Consider the following 22,222-nt stretch of genomic DNA (forward strand, 5'->3'; position numbering starts at 1 on the left):
TGGAAACATTCAAGGTCAGGTTGGACGGGGCTGTGAGCAACCTGATCTAGTTGAAGATCTGCTCATTGCAGGGGGGTTGGACTAGATGACCTTTAAAGGTCCCTTCCAACTCAAACCACTCCATGATTCTATGAAATCAAGACTATTACATATCATGTATCAGGTCTCTGTACACTGAGACACAACCGTATGTCTCACACAGACTATAGAACACTGTCTACTACTTTTTTCCCCCCAAATCTCCCTGAATGGGAGGTGATGTCCATCAGCAACTTGACTGGCCTGTGGTATTTAGTCAACAGCTCCCACCGTATTCTGAGTTTCTCTAGTGAAGAGTTCGTGCATTTCAACTGCTCTTAATAGTAATATTTTTAACTGCCATTTTTCTCTCATTTATCTGATGCATACAGTGCGCCCCTTTCACCACACAGGCATTCCCCACTACTGGTTTTTGTCTTATTTAACTACCAGACCTGTAGGTGACCCCACCATGCCAACACATTCATCATCATCAAAAACATCAGACTAATTCTGGAATCACAACTGTTGGCACCAATACAGTGCCATAACAACAGGTGCCCACAGGAATGTGCCTGGGGCAAAGCCAAAGGTTGACCACAGTTGTTCAAGTGACTTAAATTGCAGATACACCACAGGTATCTGCTGAGTGCCTTATATGCCTTGATCTCAAATTTTAAGCACGTAAATTAAAGCTGGAGTGAATTACTCATACACAACAGGTCATAAATGGGAGTGTGGAAGGAGGAGTACAGTGAACCGAGTTTTTGCAGTTTTCCTTGTTCACAGAAGAAAGCCAAGAAGCAGAACTGGTCTCTCAACTTGGCAAAAGAATCTCTCCAGAAGATGGAGGGATCCAGTGATGGATACCTGTTCTCCTTGGCAGAGAAACTGGCACTCTGCTAGTTACAATTTGGTAATCCATGACCAGCATTTCATATCTACATCCTTTGACCAGCATTTCTTATCTAAATTCTTTTTCCCCTTGTCCTTTAAAACATTCAGTTAGCCCATAAGCAGGCCAGAGAAGACTGAAATCTTTGTATCAATGTCTCGCACACACAGGTTACAGCAGTAATGGGAAAAGGAGAAAAGAGACTTTTATTCTGGATAATTTAGCAAAGGTACGAATGTGGAAAAAACTGACATAGAGATTTCTTATACTCAGACTAGCAAGCAGCCTCTTTCCCCACCGGCACTTGGCTCAATTAATCACAGTTCAGGATGCAAGTTACTAGCCAGACAAAAATAAAGCTAGTGGTTGGAAGTGAACTGAGCACGGTCTTTCACAAGGACAAGCACTGAGCTGGCATTTGAGCTAAATGTAATCACAGTTAATAATAGAGTGTAACACACACACACATATATATAAAAGTAAGTTTAAAAAGTTATGACCTGCATGTTTATTACAAAGATTAAAAGAACCCAGATCTTTGCAGAGAGGGAGACACTAGAGAACTTGTAATAGCCAAAAGGACAAGACAAAGAGAAAGAGCTGATCCAGGACTACGGACAGCAAAGACGACTTGTTTGAAAATACACTAACCTGAATTCACCTGTGTGATTTGACTTGCATGAAAACAATATTAAAACTTTCAAACAAACAAAATAGTTCAACGTAGCCATGGCTTCCTTGCCTAGTAGTGACTACCATAAGATGACAAAAAGGGACACAATCAACAGTACAATCTGATAGGGGCAAATGAGCACTGAAAGACAGCTTTTATGAAACAGGAACAGTCACCTTTGCTTACAATGATGCACTTAAGTAGGCAGTGAAGTAGAACACAATAGAATACACCAATGTTAGAACGCAATTAAATAGATGGGCCCAAAACCATGCCCAGTCTTCTGGGGAACATAGGTGAATTCCCTTCAATCCTTCATTGTTCAGGAATGCCGTACAGCCCTATACGCACTGTGTTTAAAAACTGAAGAGCTCTGTTCCTGTGAGCAAATTACCTTTTTGCTAAGCTGTTGATTTTCCTTTTCCAGTTCCACAAACTTCAGGCTGCTCTCTCTGGAGGTCAAGGAGGCATCTCTCAGCTCTTGGATTGTGTTCTGCAAGCTCTGATTATCCTTCTCTAGCTTCAGTATGCGACTCGAAGCACATTCATTCAACTCAAACACAAAGGACTTTCTGGCTGTTGAAACATGAGAATCAGAAGGTGGCACTAACCAATTCACAAACATCTCCCTTCCTAGGTCCTTAAGATTCACTTGTATGAAGATAATTGCAGTCAGATCCTTATCATTTCAGCTTGACTGCTAATTAAATGCTTTGTTAAAAGCAGAATCCATTTTCACAGATAACAGTTAAGACCTTTAATAAATAGGTAAGTATCTGAACAGATAACCATCTTAAAAGTTACTTACTTTCCTAACTCTTCTTAAAGTTGCTTTAGTCATGTTAGTAGCGAAATATACTTTGATACCCTTCTCATACTTCCATCAGAGGAAACAAATCGAGGCAGAAAGTAAACCACTGCAAAGTGTTTGCTAAAACAGCAAGATGGTACACTTCCAAAAGCTAGTGAAAACTTAGGTATTTGATCAAAATTCTTACAAAAGTGAGTTCCAGTGCTTTTCTTCACAGCTACTTCATCAAGAATATGCTGAATCAGGGAGGATATTTTACTACCAGGTACCCAGGCACAGGACATCCATCAGAATGTTGATCATAGAGAAGTGTCTGAAGTTGAAGTCTCAGAACTAACAAAATTTATGCAAGTTTTACAACAGAGATGCTATTTTACTCTAAATATTTGTAGATCAAAAGTCTCACTACCTCTCAGCCTTAACTCCCAGCACCAAAGCCTCATTGTTCAGTTAATTTCTCTGCTCAGCACCTGAATAATTCTAAGAGCAACCCTCTGTTTCACATGGAATAATTGCTACCCTTCACCTCAAAACCACATTTCATATGAGATTGACTTTAACATTGTCTTTAAATCTCAGAAAATTATTCACTCTTGCTAAATAATCAGCACTATTACATACAGCACACTGAGTACTTCAGAACTGGCAAGTTTCTGAGAATGGTAAAATCTCATTTGTCTCTTATGGAGCACCACCTGGAGAGTTTTGGTCAAATGAAGACTCAAATAGTAAACATTAACTAAATACTCCAGTTGAGCTCTGTCCTGAAGCAAAGCCGATCTAAATTACTTTTTCACATGCTTATTTTTTAAGTGATTTTAAATAAAATATACCAAATTAGCAGGTAAAAATCTTCTCCTATCTGCCACCCTTGCAGACTCAACTTGAAATCCAGGAACAGGAGGTTTTCCAAAAGAGCTTTGCAGACTGACTCTATTTGTACAAACAAGCTGCATTCAGAACAGCAACATGCATTGAAATGGAACTTCTTAAAGAGAATTATTGTAAAAGTATGACAGCACTTCTGTGAAATAATTTAAAGTTTCAAAGTTTAATGTCCTTAGTTTTTTTTTAAATCAGGCTTCCTTCGCTAATTTTTTTTTTCCCTACTGAATACAAAAGATTACTGATGTTCTCAGTTCCTCTTACTCTCTTTTTCTTTGGTTAATCAGAGAGGTTCTGGAGCTCCAGTGCTGAAACGCTAAGCATCAGTGCAGTGAAGGAATCTCATCTTTTTTCATTTGTTTTAAACCTCTCTGTTGATCAAATTTTGAAAGTTATGTTTGATAGAAATGAATAAATAAGAGATAACAAAATAAAACTAGCATCCTTCCTTCTATTACATGACTAGTGAAACCAAATCAGGAAGGGGGCAAAACTTGCTACTTGAAACAAGCCAGAAAATTAGATAGTTTTACATTTTCTTGAAATACTCTTCATGAAAATTTGTAAGTTTTGAGAGAACTGTGTTTTTTTTCCCCCACTGACTAACGTAATAAGCAACATCCTTGATTACACATAAGGAGGAATAAAGTGCCATTCACATCTCAGGCTAAGGTAAACCTGCTTTGCAAGATTATTAATTAAAAGTAACAATTAATTAGCCATTAATCTTAGTAAAGAGAACTCAGATCCTAGACAGCAACTAGATTTGAGAATTGGTGTCAGGCACACGTTCAGTTATTTTACAAAACAAAGCTATTCTTCTAGACAGCTTTACTGAAAGCTGAACATCTGCTTCCTCTAAATTATTCCTTTGTCTTCAAGTTAAACTTTTCCTGGTACACAAAGCCAAACATGCAAGTCTTAGCAGAATCAGGTGAGTAATTAATAAAAGCTGCACATTGAACTGCACGAAATAGCTTATATTTCCCAAATTCCATTTCACATTGTTATTTTGGCTGGTATTATAGTCAGAATGAATGTTAGACACAGAAACCAATGCTAAAACCTGACTAGTGGAGGAAGCATTAGTTATGTTTGTGATAGTTACGGAAATCAAATCAACCATTCAAAAAAAATAATCAGCCAGTTATTTTAACGGTACACATTTTTCAGTATCTAGTAAAAATAAATGACTTCAGCATATACTGCTTCCTGGGACTTAAAGACCAGCTAATTGTCTGTACTAACTGTACTAAAGAATACTAAAGATCACAGACTCCTCCCAGCCATTCAGTTAGAAATATCCAGTGTTTGGTGTGACATTTCTGCTGTCGTTTACAAAGCCTTTTTTTTTTTATTTTTATCATTTTACTTAAAAGTCACTCTCTCAGTGATGAACACAATAAAAGGAAAACTTCTTAATGCTTTCAAAAGAAAGTGAAAGAAACTAGAAGTAATACATTTTAGAAGATCCAAAAAACTAAGTTCAAAGTCAAGTGGCTGAATGACGGAAGTTCTCCAAGCTTGGACTCAGCTTCTGTTCCCGTCTCAGTCAACCAACTTGTTTACTCTGAAAGAGACCACAAGCACAACAACAACTACCCCAGCTGGTACTCACTATCTGCAAGATCTGTGCTTTTAGACAGTTGTTCTAGTTCCCAGCCTAGGTGTGCGGACTCATTCATGCTCTGTTTCTGTGCAATCTCCAAGACCATGTTTTCCTCCAGCAGCTCTTCAATTCTCTTCTTGTCCGTGTCCCGGTCCTGTGCAAGACACACATGAGTGAAAATGCATATTCAGCTTATCCTTAAGATTGTTCTGTCAGTTGAACAGCTACAAACACACCACACATTGAGGGTAGAAGAATCTCCTTAAACACCGTGTGCTTTTATATTGAAATAGATGTAAGAGCATTAAATGTTTGCTGTGGGCTACCACGCATGCCACAGAATGCAGTGCAGAGACACCCAACTAGCCCTGTTTAGAGTCAGCTCAGGTCCATGACACACTTGGAGGGAGGGTGACTGGAGCGAGAACATACTGGGTGATGACAGGGCCAGTACAAGCCAGGGCTAGTAAGGCAGGCTGGATTCAAGCTGTCTCCAGAGCTAAACTCTTCAAAAACATGTAGCATCATGCACTGACACACTGAAGACTCTGTGGATAACACCTTGAATTCTGCTGTGAGCTTCTTCAGCTCTTCACGGCAAATTTGGATCCAGTCATATGGATCGGCAAGTAACATCTGCCTCATAATTTGGGTTTTTAAATATCCAGAAAACAGATCTGGAGAATGAATCTACCGTTGCTTCTTGCGATTATTTTGGCCGTTTGCATTTGTGGGAGCTGAAGGGGTATCTCTGAGGGTCCCAAATTTTCAGAAACCATTACCCAAAAATTCATCAAGTCACCCAGAAAAGCATCATTCAAAATCACCAGCCACTTTGGAAAAGCTGACATGACCCTTATAATGCCCTGAATCAGTCATTAAACGTAATTCCACACAGCACCCTCAGCATCTTTGTTTCCAACAGACCCTGTTGGAAACCCTATACAGTTAAACCCACAAGAATTCAAAACACAGAGGGATAAGAGGAGGACTGTTAAGTAAAATACAAGAGATGAAAGAGTATTTATTATTTCTAGTGGGATTATAAACAATGTTGCTTTTTGTTTGTAGGCAATAATCTGCCACTTCTTACGTTTTCTTGTCTATGAAGCAATAAGCCATGTCTCTGATTTACACAGAAGTAAGTTTGGAGTTTTGTGTCTTTTACAGTGGTAATGGATTCTTAAAGTCATGTAATGGCTGGGGGTTTTGTTTCCAACAAAAAAGATCATTTACTACAGTAGATTTCATTTCCTATATCTAAGAGATTTCTACTTAACTGACAGATTTTAACATCTCCGTTATTAATATGTATGAAAGCAATCTGTATTTTAAAAATTGTGATATACCTTCTTGCATAAAATTAAATTCATCAGTCTCACACAAAGTAGCATTGGCACTATTTACAGTTAACATTATAATATTTCAAGAATTCATGTACACAAAGTTTAAACCAAAGAGGTCTTTAAAAGCACTGTAGATTCATTTGCCTGCCTCCACTGGTTTCTGTGACATGAATCTGACCTAGCATAAAAACAGTAGTTTAGAAAATGAGCATAATGAAAAAGAGAGGGCATACCAGCTCTATATCATGAAGTTTGGATTTCAACTGCAAATTTTCCTTCTCCAATTCATGCAGTTTATCACCACGAGCTCTCGCCATTGTTAGCTGTTCTTCTAGCATGGCCTTTGTTTCAATTAATATGATATTGTCCTCTCTTAACTCCTAGGGAGAAAAAGTAACAATGTTAATCTCTTTACATAAACTGACTTTTCAAAGACCAGGTGACTTTCATAAACTGACATTGCAAAACACAAGAAAGAAATCTGACATGTTTCTCTGTTTCATAAAAAAGTTTTTACCTGATATTTTAATGGGAGATTATACTATGTTTAATTATCTGTGTCATTAATGCAAGTAAACCTAATATTTCTTATTGTTTTTCCTGAATTTCAGAAGTTTAATGGAGTTCCTTTTCCTTTATATGAGGCTAGATCAAGAAGTGCACCAAAGAGACTCAAGACACAGAAGAGCAACTTGTTCAACTCCAATTCCACTGTTATAATACCATTTCCTTAGCAAACTCACTGTTAGTCCCCAGTTTCAAAATAGATTATATTTATTTACTTTCAAGGGATGTTATAGTGTATTCAAAGCACGTTGGGGAGCACTATCCCCATCCCCAATTAACTCATGAGCATTAACTGCACAAGCCATGTTGCTTATCCATTACAGCTTTTGGATCTGTTTTTACTGAGTAGAAGTTCAACTTATTATTCTGCTGTAGCCACAGCATTAGAAACAAGTTAATCATACTGCACTCCAAACATTCCTTGCAAAGCATCAAATAAAGCTCTGTGCATTCAAGTATCTTATCTCCAGAAACATTAAATGTCCAAAGCATAAAATCCGGCCACGTATCCTCCGTCATGTTTTAACATTTATTAAAGTATGCCTTATTTCAAGTTACAATACCTCACTACTAGCTTTTACTCTTGTTGATCCTCAGGTAAGTCTTGAGTCAGAGACAGAATTTTCTATGGCAGGAACATATCAGCATTTAAAAGATTAAATGGATACAGGATGGATTTTTGCCCAGAAGAGTTACAATGGGGCAAGAAGCAGATTATCTGATTCTCTAAAGAAAGACAAAAGAAAATTTCTTTGCTTTCCTCCCTCCTCCCCCCATCCGTTCCCCTGCTCCAATGAAATATGCAAAAACAGAAAATGTGCACACAGGCAGGATGAAATGTTTATGGCTTGACAAGTTTATTCCTGGACAACTGTCTTCAAAATGTGAAATTTCTGCTGACATCAGTGTTCGTGTCTGCTCCGTCAGACCACAAACATCCAAACCAAGTAGATTCCTGAAAGTTCACCAGGCATGAGCAAATCACTTTCACTGCTTAATCAGCAACTACCTTCTCATTTTGGGGGGTAGAATCAGCCTTAAGAAGCCTTATGTGGCTCAGTTATTTAAAAAACAAAAAGAAAAAAAGAAGGAAAAGAAGATAGCTGTAAAGCACAAGTTAAGAGTGTCTGATGACAGCCACTCACCTTGCCTTTTGGTACTACAGGGCGCCTTACATAGCAAGTAATCTTAGTTGTTTGCTGCATCTTGACTGTAGATGGCATAATATGGAAAGTCTACCTTATGCAGTACCACATTGCCCTCGATCTCTCAGTGGGTCCAGCTACCAACTTGCAAAATACAAGAGGAAAAATTTCCCTACTACAGTAGCATTAAAAGGACAAGTACGTTAGTGCTTGTGAAGTGGTTCATCTACTGCAATTAAAATGTCTGAGAATGCAAGTAACTAAAATAATAATACTGAAACACCGATTTTATAGAACCAGCATTTTGGACCAAGTCACTTCAGGGTGGGCAAACTAAAAAGGCTGATACTAAACAGATGACAGACCAGAGGAAGTACACGACACAAAATGTGCTGAGTGTCATGGAAGCTGCCAGAATACGTGTAATGAAACAGCCACATGACAAGAGTTTACTTTGCTAGATCATCACACTCAATCTGGACCACAGCCCTAAGAAGTAAGGTGGTGTCTGACCTTAAAAACGTGGCCTCAGAACTATCCCCAAAAGTGCTTACCAAGCAGGAACTAGTTATTTTAGTGTCTCATGAAGAGTCAAACTACATGCCAAGTACATACACGTATCCAGGGTCCGGTACAAACCACGCATCACTGGGAGCTGCAATATATGGAAGACTGAAGCACTTTCCATCGACCACCCAGGAGAGGTGGACATGTCAGTTGAAAGCAGTTCTGATGAAGTCTTAAATTAATAACCTGGTGGAAATGCCTGCTATGGCGGGGTCAACATTGCTCACTGGTGTACCCATGATCTGAGGTTGTCTTAATATTGAAGAGTTCATATAATTTAAATAATTACTCCATGGGAGCTTTGTAGAATTACATCTCAAGGCCTGGAAGGTAAAACTGTCCTAACTAAAACATGTCAGCACTAACATCTCCCAGAAGTTGATGGGATAACATAGTTGACCTAAAAATGTGTCTGGCTACAAATCACACTTGTTAGACAATCAGCAGGTGGTGGTCATGGGGTAGTGGTGCTTCCACTGGAATTAAGGTTTATTTTTTTCTTTAATTAACAAACCCACCAACATTATTTTGTAACTGTGAGTTTATTTTTAAATTGACAGCAAAAATAGTTGGCTGTGGATTTATTTTTTTTTTTTAATACGCTGAATTTACTAGGCAAGGGATTAAAAAACCTCTTTGTTTTATATCACTTAAATTGTGATGGTTTAATATCCAACATATATAATTCTGCTTTCGTAATTTTTAAAATAAATTACATATTGTGGTTTGATCCTGTATCACTGTTCCTTGAAATAACTTTAAGAATGTGCATTGTGTACTCATATGGTTACAATTAACTGTGGGAGTAAGTGGTTGCACAATCAGGGTGTGTTGCTACTGGAAAACATTTTCAGAAACTAAAGTAGCAATCAGATTGTTTAAATCTGAAACTAGAGAATTTGCACACGTATCCAGACCTAGTTATTAAACAAAGTTCAAACCCCTCCCTTCTGGCAGTTCAGAAACTGCCCCTACTGAGCCATGACACAGTTAACATCTTATGACAATCAAACATTGCCTTGGACAGCTATATGAAAACATACAAGAGATGCTTTTGCTTTTTTTAACGTTCACAGAAATTCCTCCCATCATCCCGCATGGAAATGTGATTGCGGTGAGAAGGAGGAAGAATGGGCAAGGCAGACTCCCTGGCCTCAGAAAATAATCTGATCTCCTGAAGCAGCACAAGGTTCAATGGAGAGGGATGCCAGAGGGAAGTTTTACATTGGAGAGAAGCACCTCCTTGGAGGAAGCCCTGCATTAAGCCTGCTCCTCCACATTCTGTTATGACCTCATTAAGCCACCTCAGCAGGAAGGTCTCCAGAGCATATTCATCTCCACGTCCCTTGAACGATGGTTGAATTAAAATGTCATTTCTGAACAACTTTGTCAAGACATACAGAGAAGGAAAACAACACACATGCCTAAATGTGTTACATTCAAACAGAGAAAGACTTGCTCCTTTTGCACTCCTTGTGCAATAGCTCCTTAAATCTCTTCCTGCCACCACTGCTGATTTGTATTATGTGCTTTCTGAAACTATTTGTAAGCTTGCTCGCAATTCCTAAAGCTTGTCATGGTATCATGCACAGAGCACATTCTGTATTTTTTGCTTTAACTACCAAATGCGTATGTGAACTACAAGAAGGAAAAGATTTTCAAGTGCTCATTTAACAGCTTTCTGCATTGATGCACAAAGGTAAACCCACATTTTCTTCTCACTTACCGATTTGGCACTGCTTATTAACAACCCTGTCAAGACCCTATGAGCCTTATGGTATCACATTACCACAGAAAAGTGACTTACACTGTATTTCACGCACCTACATTTTCATTGCTGTGCCTCTGTAAGATTTGTTCAGGTCTTAAGACTTAGAGCTTAGGAAGCCAGCTGCAACCAGTAAATGCCATGAGATGAATCAGCACTGTACTGTCTAGTGGTAAAAATCTCTACCATGTTACATCCCTGCACAAATCTTAACTTGGAATTGTACGCCAAACAGTTTTTGAGGGAGTGGGAGGAATCTGAGCAGACACTGAACCGACTCCAGCCATTAACCCTTCTTTTGGAGGGGCAGAGGACTTGAGACAGGTAAGACAGAAAACTGAGGGACCATGGCAAGTTTGATACTGGCTACTATGCACAGCCTTTGTGCCACTCTACGACCATAAAAAAAGACAGACTAGTTCCCTGTGGAATCCTCTGAATGTATCAGCATGAAACCAGTGGAGTTTGCCTGACGCTGCCACTGCTCAACACTGGCAGCCCATGGCTGTGCCAAGACTTGATCAATGATGGAAGAAGGAGCGGTGAGAATGTGAAACACTCTGGCTATTCTAGACCACAGAGCAGCCTGCAGACAGCTGCACAATCCTGCCGCATATTAGAAGAGCTCAGCCCCTACAGCAGCAACAACTTTTGCTAGAGGCCACACTGCGGCACAGAATTAGAAGAGTGCCATATTGATGGGAAATATTCTTTGTCCCACTACTGTATTTCAGGGAGGTATCCTTGGAGAGCTGACACTCATCTCTGATGTTCAATACTTTCACCAAAAACTGGCAGGGTAGAAGAGGGAGTGAGAAAAGTTGGAACAAATTTGAAACTGAAGTGGAGGTCTCTTTACTAAATGATATGTTAAGCAAGATTAGCATGCACACAGCAGAGCAGGAAACTGCTAGCTCTAGGACAAGCAAGGAGGCTGAGAACTCAAGAACAGAAATAGCTACTCCCTTCATCTCAGATGAAGACAAGACTAAAAAACACCTCTCCTAGCTCCAGCTAAATTATCTGAGCAGCAGATAATTAGCAGGTAGAAGCTAAGCAACTCCAGTGCACAGCCAAAAGGGAAATGCTAGGATGCCATGCTGATAGCTAGTGTGCCAGGTTAACGCACAACTGATTTGCCAGCTTGAGGGAGGAAAACAAGAGAGCCAGAGCTTCATACTTCCTAATGTAAACTGGGAATTACTGAGAGGAAAGACAGGGTTTCGTAGTCTATTACTACATTTAATAACCACCCATTTTAGTGAACCTATTCATAAGAAGCAGCAGCTAGCTGGCCCCTTAGGTTAGAGAGGGGAAAAAAAAAAATCACCTACAAAGTAGAGTTTATAAAGCAGAAATAAGGTCTGTGTTCCCAGCTAGAGGCCTGGCAAATGCAAGTTTCAACATCACTCTTTTACCTCAGACCTGGGATTTTATCTAATTATACTGAGGTTGTAAATTACTGAACCTCCATGCGGTCAGCAAGCCTGGATATTTATTTGACTTCGGCTGAAGTGTTACGTATGTGGATTATTGAGAGTTTAGGTGAGAATGGCTCAAAGAACTGGAAGGACAGAAAATAAGAGCAGTCTGACCTAAATTTAAGGTCAGTCATGCTGTGAGCAATGAGTTTGTCTAGATGATCTCCAAGGTCCTTTCCAACCTAAGTTAATTAATAACTCCAGGATGGGCATAGCTGCAGGTGACTAAGCTGAGTAACTGGCATTACTACTGGAACAAAGCTATACATTTCTCATTGACATACCCTACCTGGGGCACTAGGGAAGATCCAGATTTTCTCTCCTTACTACTACAAGCAACAGTTGCAAAAAGAGGTGGCTAGAATTTGTCATCTGAGGTCATGCTTAAAAATGCCCAGCCATTTTAACAACAGTTGCATCTGCTACAAACCCCTAAGGAAAAACACCCAGACATTCATTTAACTAATTTATACATGACATTTAAAATGTTAGTCAAAGGAATAACTCTGAAACATAGGCATTTTACCTAAGAGCAAATTTTCAAGGCTAGACTAAAGGTCTGGATTCTCTAGAAGCATCCACAAAAGGTCTGTCCTGTTTAGCCACATAATGCTGAACTAAGCAGAGTTATTAAAACTAATGGATATTTATTTTTCATGTGCACCAAGTCCTTCTTGCCACTGAACGAAGTTTTAATGTTGCTAAGTCAATAACTATAACGTATGTCACGAAATTTCCACCTGCTCTGATGTTTTGCTACAGTCAGCTCAATGACAAATGACACATGAACTGGTAACACAACAAAAGCCAAATATTAAGGATTACTCAGCAAATCTTTCTCCCAATTTTCACTTGCCTCCATGCGAGCTTTGTAAAAATCCACATCATGAAGTTTCTCTTTGCACCGAACAAGTTCCATCTCAAGTCTTTCCACACGGTTTGCCCTCTCTCTCAGAGAGTCGAGCTCATCTCTGTATGCTCGGGCAGAGCGAGCATCTGAGGCCAGGTGGATATTCTGTGAGAAGTGAGGAATAAGCAGGGAGAGAAATCTTAGTTAACACTTGAAAGCACGTCCTTTAACCTTTATTTTTATTTATTTATTTACTTATTTTAAATGTAGGCAAATAGCATTCCCCTGGTTCAGGAGTAAGAAAATTCTCCTAACTAGCCAGTAAATTCTCTACAAGAGAGAGAGGTTCTTCAGCCTGTTGGGACTCTGACATTTCTAATGCCTGATGCTGCATAAGCTTCAGGCATTACTAGACCATTTGCAAGATAAACAGATGAGACTGCTCTCACCAGTTAAGTGGAAAACATAGCATTGCTATGCCATAGCCATAATAATCATCGAACAGCTTGCTGGTGTAACTTGATTTCTTCATTAAAAAATAGGCATAGTAGTGTTTTTGGCCTCACACTGAAAGAGTCTTTTTTAAATAGGGAAGACTGTCACAGTAAAACGAGCCCATCTTACCTCTTGTTTTATTTTTTGCAGCTCTAGGGCGAGTTGCTCAACTTCATGTTTAGAATCTACAAGCTGCTCAGACTTCTCTTCCCTGAAAATGATTAGGAAAACCTTAGTAAGAAATTTTTTTTTTTTTTACCTCTGTTCAAATCTCATTGGTGCTACTGCTGTCATAGCTAGCTTCACTGGCCTCTGGACTTCCCACTAATAACTAAAAAGTGCAGCTAGCAGTTGGCATTTTGAAGAGGAGAAGAGAGAGATGAGACACAAAAAGAAAAATGGAAGTAGCCATCACTCTGTGTTTAAAGACCAGTTAAGAAAGAAGAAAGATGGAACATCCATACTAGCTTCCTACTGCTATGAATAAAAAATTTGAAAGATGTGATTCTGAGAGCTCCCATGGAGGCCAGTGTGCTGAAGCTGACAGGCAACTGCGTTTTCAGGATGCACAAGACTTAACATACAAGTCTCCCCAGAAGCACAAATCACTGGTGACTCACAGCTCCTGCCGGATTCTTCTCAATTTAGCCTTTGTGTCTGCCAGCTCAACTGCAAGGTGCTGCTTGTCTTCATTAGAAAGACGGTTGGCTGAGTTTGGTGAAGAATCTGGACTTGGTGCTTTCAGAGGACTTGGTGGTTGCTGAGACTGCAAATAATCTCTCTCTTGAGTGAGATCTACAATGACCTGGAAATACAGAGAAGTATGTAGTGTCAAGAGATAAACGGTATAATTATACATTGTTTTTCAAGTATCTAAAAATCATTTATAAACGTAGAAAATTATTAGCCTGGCATTATACAGAATTCAAGTGATAGCCAGGAGGGAAGGTTACACAGAGGAGGAAAGGAATCTCCACTATGCTGACCACTAGAACATTCCCCTTCCAATGCTCAAAATAAGCAGTCTATTTTGCTTGGAGAATTCATAAAAACCTGTAACAACTAACAGTTTTAACTAACACAATCACAGTCAAAAGCATGACAGAAAATTAACAAGTTAAGAAGGGAAGAAGCCTTCAGAGATCTGAAGGGAAAGGAACTGATGAGTTAAGCAACAGATAGGGCCATCTTCACACAGAAAAAAACTAGAGAAGACACTGGAACCCATGACGGTAGATACCAATGGAGAGACAGGCAAGCAATCACTCAAAGATGAATGACTGAGCAGACACGCAGAGACAAAAATCTCAAGACAAAGTCACAACTTCAAATATTTTGAAGTGACTACTCTTCTTTACCAATCATTTCACCACACCTTAGCGTTTATGCGAGAATCAATGGAAAAGCCAAAATCTTTCTACAGATTTTCAGAGGTGTAGTAGAAAGGTGCAGAAGAAATAGAAACCCAGTGCACAAACAAGACACAAGAGAAGGAATTGAGCCTGCATCTGCTACTTCACATGAGCTCTATATGGGAGAGGTAAGTCATCATACTTCTGTGCATTCATCTCTCTCATCAATGAGCCTCTTGAGGTGGAAAACCATATTCCTGGAGAGAGATTCTAGTTCTTCTGGGGCCATATCTGGGAGCTCCAGCCACTGCAAGTCGAAGACATTCTCCTGGTTGTGAGTCACCTAGGAACAGGAACAAAAAAATTGTCTTTCCACTGGTTGATTTGTAAATTTCTTTGCTGTATATGTTGCATCCCCCAGGTTCTTCTACTGATCAATTAAAAAACATACCACATTTCACCAAAACCAGCCTGTAAATAACAAACACAACTACCTTAACTGTAACACTACCCAGCAATTTCTGGTATTTAGATTTTTTTATAATAATAAGGCTGATTTTTAAAAGTGATCATATATATATTATGATCAATAGCCCTTGTGCTTGCATATTAGAAGTATGCACCTGTCTTAGTGCAAGCACTGAGGTGGTCACCACAGGGATTTGAAGGGACTGATTCCACACTGAACAGTTAGGCTGGTGTCTCACTGAGAAGTCCTGCTTTCAATGAATTTGCAATTTGCAGCTGATACAGCTGGGAGAAGCTGTCTTTAGCAGAAATGTCTCTGGTTGGGGACTAAGTGCCTACACTGTTGCTGCAAGGGGCATTGCAGCTCCTAAGCCATACATGCCTTTTGCAAGTAGTACACATTTATCCGTACAACAATTCCTTCTACACAGCCTATAACTGGCAAGCAAGGCATTTAACACTGCATCTCTTTAAAAGACCACTGAGCCAAGTAACTTTCCCATCGCCTATCATTTTCATCTTGTAATTTGATTGCAGTAACATATTCAATTTTTTTTTTGTGAAGTTCATGAATCCATTATGAAATTCCAAGCATTAATATTTCATAGCAAAAAAACCCCATTAAATCAAGGAAGGGAGACATAAAAAGTCAAAATAGACAATACTGAGAGTCCCACCTCCTGAATGTGTGACACAATGGCAGCTTGGGTTTCAATATCCAGTTGTTTTATTCTTTCAATAAACTCTTCTTTTCTTTCACACTGTTAAAAGAAAACACACCCTGAAACAGTGTTACATATCCTAAAACTTACTGCACCATTTTTCATTTAAATAAAAAAAAAATCCCCACATTGCTAATGACAAAATGTTCAAGACCTACACTTTGTCACACTAGAAGGTATAACACTTCATTGCTCCATATGGAGCATGAACCGAATTATGCGTTAAATTATTTAAACTTTTTACAGTCAGTACAATTAAGGCTAAGTTAAATGGCTCGTTTTGCTCTTTAAAAACAAGTTCAACTTGCAATGAGATCAAGAGGTGGGGCAACAGCCAGAGGAAATCATCACAGCTTCATCAATGGAGCTGCACAAACATCAACCTACATTTACATTGCATCATTTAACCTGTCTGCTTTGCTGTTTGCATTTTGCTTGGTTTTGACAATGAAAAGAGATGTATCACTTTAGATACTATTCACATCAATGCATAATGTTGCTTGTTGGACTAAATGAACACACGTTTTAGATAAAAAATGGGGTTGGGAAACATTCTGGTTAAATACGAGTGACATTTCAGACAAACAGATTTTAGTAAATCTTTTACTTAAGGCTTTAGAAGAGGCAGACATCTGCTATCTGTGTATCTGTGATCGTACACTAACAACATTATCGCCTTCTTGTAACAACTCTGCATTGTGGAGAAGTTAAGCATTACTTAAAGCTTTTTTAAACTCATTTACAGTGTCCTTTTGGGGCCTGGTTCTCAGTCTCAACCATTCCTTTCACTGGGAAGAACCTCATATCCCTAAGTGGGGACTGAGGATGCACAGCAGCTTGCCAAATCAGACCTTTATGCTTTGTGCTGCAATGCAACACTGAGATAGTTCAGAGCAGCCATATGCAGACAGCTTTACCCTGACATAATTGACTTGACATAGCTGAGCAGGCTAAGTGTCCTAAGGCATGACAAAAACACTAGACAGACCTAAAAACAAGGTCAATTATAAGCAAAGGCTAGCCCGCAACACGTCTATTGTTTACCACCACAGAGGTTTGGTAGGCAGAACACTGATTTCTTTATCTGGTAACCGTCATGCATTTCTGGGGAGTTTCCCATATACATTGCCTGTCTATTTATTTTAACAAATGCCACATAAAAATCCCCACATGAATATACAAAGTATCTATTCATTTCAGATTTTCTACACATAATATTCAATCAAAAGATTATGCAAATAAAATCAGGAGTCATTAAACAAATGTTTAGACTGTTAGCTTATCTGTTTGTTTGGCATTAATATGTACTGTTCCACTCCGTATTTTAAAATGGTAAGAAAATAAACCAACAACAATCTTGATATCAAGAACACTGTTCAGAGCTTATCTCTTCCCACTTTGTTATCAAAGTGGACTACTTAGTTGCAAGAGTACATATCCTACGGCTGATTAAGCATTGGCAACAAATTGAGGCTACTGCTATCACAAAGTGTGCTTCCTTTCCCCTGCATTTCTTTCATTCACCTATTGTGTCTTTTCACAATTTCAGCTCGCAAGCTGTCTTGAGCTGGAGATTTGTTCATACAGCACTGATCTTTGGGTGGATTTTCTCAGTCCAGTAAAAAAATAACAGGTTCAAAAAAAAATTTTTCAAGCCTTTAATGAATGTTCACCTGCACAGCACATCCCAGAACCAACAACAGCAGCTTCTTAATTTCATCCATACTTTTACCTAGAGAAGAAAAAAGGGAATCAGTACGTATGTACAACAAATTAAGTACTTGCAAGCGATCCTCTCCAAAATATCCGTCTGAAAAGAGAAATAAGACCTTTGAACAAGTGCCTGAACAATACATACGTACCCATTATAATGTTACCATACTTTCCATGTAACAATACAGTTCTTATGGATTAGTTTAAAATCCCAAATCTAGGAAGACTTTTTTTTCCCCTCAATGTGCTATCCTCACCTACGTTTTCTGAGGCTTTTCTGATCAATGCATGGGAAGAAAAAAAAATCCTTTAAATAGTTCAACACATATGCCCAGTGCTTGTCCCTTGTTTTATGATTAACAAGGGTGCAAAAAAGCCCACCAAACCACCACCTCTTCTCCCCTCCAAAAAAACCCCACCAAAACAAAACAAAAACCACCCTGGGCACAAGCGAAGGAAGGTTATTCTCAAAGAAAGGACTTATCCTAAATTCTCTGTCTGTAAAATAGTTGCCACTCAGACTTCCCAAAGCTGAGTGCCATTCTGTGCACATAAATTCTCTCCGAGAGATGTTTTAGCAAATAAATTCTGCCTCTGTTCTGCATCAAAGCCTGTTCGCACTTTGAAGCACAAACCCCATGTTGCTAAGAGGGATAAGAAAAAAAATGAGTGATGTAGAAGGGAGAATATGCAGCTAACCATATGCTCGGGGAGCCGTGGCAGGGTGGAGACACATGCAGGTTGTTACTGCAGGGAATCCTGCTGCGACCAACAGCCCTGCCTGCTGCCTCCTAAGGTTAGGAGAGAGAAAGCTGCCCCAGGGGAACTGGTGTGGCTTTGAGCCAACTCCAGACCTTGTTTCAACAAAATTAATGTGGGGATAGTTGGGTGGTAAAGAAAATTATGTATATCAAAGATAATCAAGGGGAGATGGAAAGCAAGGAGCTTCAATGAGGAAACAAAAAATCATTATGGAGTTAGGTTCAAGAAAAGCCCGTCCTCATCCACAGTGGAAGAAGAGAAGGAGAGAGAAACAGGCCATGTATAGTTTTCTCTCATCCTTACACATCTGCATGCTTCCTGACACAGAGTGTATTAACTGTGGGATAAACGCTTTAATTTTATACCCTGCTTTACTTGGGTGTTCAATTGCTCCTATCACTAAATAGACAGATAATAATTTCTGAGGGCAACTGTGTTCCTCCACCAACACCATGCCCTTGTAAGGCTGCCCTGGCAGAAAGTTAGAGGCATGTGCAGGACCCAGGGCCGGGGAACTGGAGTTAAACTGACTCATCAATTAAGCTGCTGCAGCCCTGCAAACGCACAAAGGCACACTGACCTAAATTACCACAGGGGTTACTTCCATTCTGAGAACCTTGCAAGCCAGCGCAGGCAGCTTAGGAAATAACTTGTTTTCTGATTTCCTGATTTTAGGGCACACAAATGCTCTAAACCAGTCTTTAAATGTACCTTACTTGTTAAGCAATTTTTCAACAACTTTTAGGAATGTTGATCTCTAAAATGTTTCAAGAATGCCCTACAGAAATCATCAGTATACTGTACGAATCAACACTAGAATTCTCAATATCGAAGTCCCACATTACTAATCATTACGATTTTGCAAGCAGGAATTCTTCTCTTCTGCAGAGACAAACATATTTAAAATGTGCTAGTTCACACTTCACCCTGCAAATACAATACTGTTTATTTCCCTGCAGAATATTTAAAAACTGTTTTTGAAATACGTACAATTATTCTTACTCTTGTCCCCGTATCTAGCGGCATACATGGCTTGCTCTTTTCTGAAAAATTACAATTTAATATACAAATAACAGTTCAGTCTGTGAAAGTCTGATTGTTCTGTATGATTCTGAATAACACAACCTTAAACGTAGACAGTGTCACAAAAACACCCCTCAGCAACAACAAAAAAAGATCTGTTACTTCATGAACAGTTCCTTTAAGGGCACTACTAGCCCAAGGAGATACTTGGTTTAGTCAGAAGCCATTTTTTCCATGAAACTGAGTTCTCATTAGAGTTTCAGCATTGGGTTTCATTCTGCATCAGCTTCAGAGCAGATTCAGACCAGGGATTAAATGCAGAGCATGCCCGTGGGACATGAGAGCAAGTTGCTACATTATGGAGAGCAAGTGACTCAAGTGTGTGTCTCATTCTCCCAAACTTACTCAGGGCAGGACATCTTCTCCATGAGAGACTGAAGGAGTAGCCACCAGGCTGCTTGCTCCAGATCACACCAGACAAGTGCTCTAACCCTTGCGCGCTGTGGGCACCTCCATCTGTTGACCATAAATTCCAACCCATGCACCATGGCAATACAGCTCAGGGTGAGCCTAGTGGCTTGAAATCACTCATTTTAGAAAACATCAGGGTTACTTTCCAACAGTGAGAGCATCTATACCATCCTCCAGGCATGCAAGCTACTTAAGCCATTCAAACCACGCTCTACCTCTCTGCACCAAAGGTAGTAGGCTTTGCTATTCTCTCCATGAGATAACAGATGGGCATCGGTGATGCCTCATGACCCTGTGAGGTGAAACACCTTCAGCTATTACTGCAGGGTAACTTAGCAGGGTCAACCCTGTTCTCCCACCTATTTCTCTGCCTAGAAATACCACTCCAAGACCTTGTCTCCACTCGGGCCCTCCCATCGGGACGAGAATCTAAAGCAGACACAGCAAGCCCCTTTGGCAAGGAAGGCCAAGCCAGAGTTTATAGAAAGGAGTGAGAAATTAAAAGACTCGAGGTAATCATGAGATTATTAGTTTGCTACTATTTTAAAGATAACATTTGGCAGTCTGCTCTCCCCACTGGCAGCTTTCACAGAAAACTTAGCTGTCAGGATTTTTCCAAGATTTCTTTAATAATAAATTATTTTATGCTTGCAGACATGCTATGCACATGTAATGAAAATGACATTGTACTACCCACTAGAAACACTTTTAAGGTTGAAAGGTCTGCTTAGCAGATCTACTCTGCCAGCCACACAAGTGTTTCAGATGATCATGTGTGACTGTTTAAAAGAGTTCAATTCCTTGGGCTTTCATTCAGAAGTTGTTTCCCATGGGGTGGAGACAGTTTGTTGGTATTAAGGCACTCCGAGATCACTCATACTCAAGCTAGGTTTGAGTAACATTTTAAAGCCTCATAGAATAACATTATTTAACAGGAGATATTTAGAAGATATAGGGTATGAGTATGAAAAAACCTCTCTACCAATCTAAATTCCTTTAGAGAGAGTTTTCAATTAAACCTCAGAATGAGCCAGGAAGGGATTAATTACCTCTCTCCCCTTTCATCTTGTCCACAGGAGAGCTGAGATACCACATACTTAAGTGAAGTGCCCAAGGTTACTATGTGAATCAGCAGCACATCTAGGATTATTACACAGTGCAGCAGCTAAGTTCTACACTCAGGACAGTGCCTTTATCCTGTAATGCACGTCGAACAAAAGCAAGCGATCTTTACCCCCAATTCAGTCATGCCTCCTGAAGACTGAATGATTCTGTGGTGTTTTTCAAAAGGCTTGATTTGTGCTAATTTAATAAGGTGGTAAAGTTCCTTGTGCAACTGTGTAAGCAGGAATGTGCAGGCTTCCCTGTGCTGCCTCATTGGGGTAACACAGGTCCTTCCTAGATAGCTAGGAAGAAAGTCTGCTGGGTCCACCCAGGCTTATTAGCTGACCTTACCAAGACAGTGTCCTCCTACAACCTAGGATGCAAATGGTTAGGTCTGAGGCAGCTCCTGGCAGTCAGGTACCCACCACAAGCTGAAACAAATGGACAGGATTCAAACTAGCACTTAAACAGAAAGGTGCTAATTAAAAAAAAAAACCAAACAAAAAACAAAAACCCAACAAAACCCCAACTCTTTTCTTTTGCACCTTTTTGAAAATTCCAGGGCAGCTGCTCTCAGGCCACGTGTTTGTGCCTGCAAGGGAGCCAGCCACCTGGGGGATTTGCAGAAAGACCATCTGCTCCCAACCGTGAGAGAGGGCCAGCGGGTTTTCTGGAAAATAAAGGGAGGGAAAGCCCGAGCACCACCTGTGCATCCTGGGAGCCTCCCTGTGCCAGAGCCAGGAGACCCCTCTGCTCTCACAGAGAACAGAGGGTGGGAAACAGATGGCAGGACTCAGGGAAAAGGCAGGCAGAGAGATTAGGAGACACAACAACAACAAAAAAAAAAAAGGAGGATCAAGGTACAGAGAGAATACAGACTATGAAAAAAAAAAAATGAGAGGGTGGTAGGAGAGATGTCAGAGAAAACAGAAACAAGAGAGACCAAGCACATGAAATTTTGAGCTTGGGATGCTTCTTTTTGCACATTTCTGCTTCGACGTTCCTCCAGCGGAGGAGAGGGAGCTCCAGCACATGTAGTGCTACACACAGCAGCCAGTGGATGCGGAGAGAAGGTGGGAAGGGGTGAAATACACAAGTGACATTCTTCCCAACTGTAGCAACATCCTGAGTGAGAAAAGCTTGAATGCTAAACTTACACTATTGAGGCAGTGTTTTGTTATTAACTTTATATTTTATGAACCTTTGTGCCTCTGGAGGATTGTGAAACAAAATGAGGAAGGAAACCAGACAAAAAAATACCCCAGTGAGAGTAGACAACTTTTATGATTTTAATGAAAAACAGTTTCTATAGACACTTATTAGCAGGGACTTTGGGCTTTCTCATTCACAAACTTAACATGTAATTTGAAAAGGGGATCTAAATAGCGAAGTTTTTTGAAGAGACAGAAATGAGCCTACTTCAGGCAAATAAACCCTCATTTCCATTCTTGGTCTGAAAAAAGTTAAAAACCACGCCCCCCCCCCCCCCTTACCTCT

General features: G+C 39.8%; 1 protein-coding gene across 6 annotated transcripts in view; it reads right to left on the reverse strand.

Annotated features, from left to right (window-relative positions):
• The window catches only part of CCDC88C (coiled-coil domain containing 88C), a 100,897-nt gene that overhangs the window by 32,180 nt on the left and 46,495 nt on the right, over positions 1-22,222 (reverse strand). For all 6 annotated transcript variants that reach the window (XM_009280776.2, XM_019472466.1, XM_009280777.2 and 3 more), the window contains exons 4-12: positions 17,326-17,384; positions 15,608-15,691; positions 14,665-14,805; positions 13,731-13,915; positions 13,240-13,321; positions 12,622-12,780; positions 6,471-6,617; positions 4,901-5,045; positions 1,981-2,162 (exon numbers count right to left, since the gene is read on the reverse strand). In XM_009280776.2, coding sequence (XP_009279051.1) covers positions 1,981-2,162; positions 4,901-5,045; positions 6,471-6,617; positions 12,622-12,780; positions 13,240-13,321; positions 13,731-13,915; positions 14,665-14,805; positions 15,608-15,691; positions 17,326-17,384 — 1,184 coding nt within the window. The remainder of the gene's footprint in view (positions 1-1,980; positions 2,163-4,900; positions 5,046-6,470; positions 6,618-12,621; positions 12,781-13,239; positions 13,322-13,730; positions 13,916-14,664; positions 14,806-15,607; positions 15,692-17,325; positions 17,385-22,222) is intronic.

This window comes from Aptenodytes forsteri, unplaced genomic scaffold (assembly GCF_000699145.1).
Source record: "Aptenodytes forsteri isolate BGI_AS27 unplaced genomic scaffold, ASM69914v1 Scaffold193, whole genome shotgun sequence".
In the NCBI taxonomy this organism is placed as follows: domain Eukaryota; kingdom Metazoa; phylum Chordata; class Aves; order Sphenisciformes; family Spheniscidae; genus Aptenodytes; species Aptenodytes forsteri.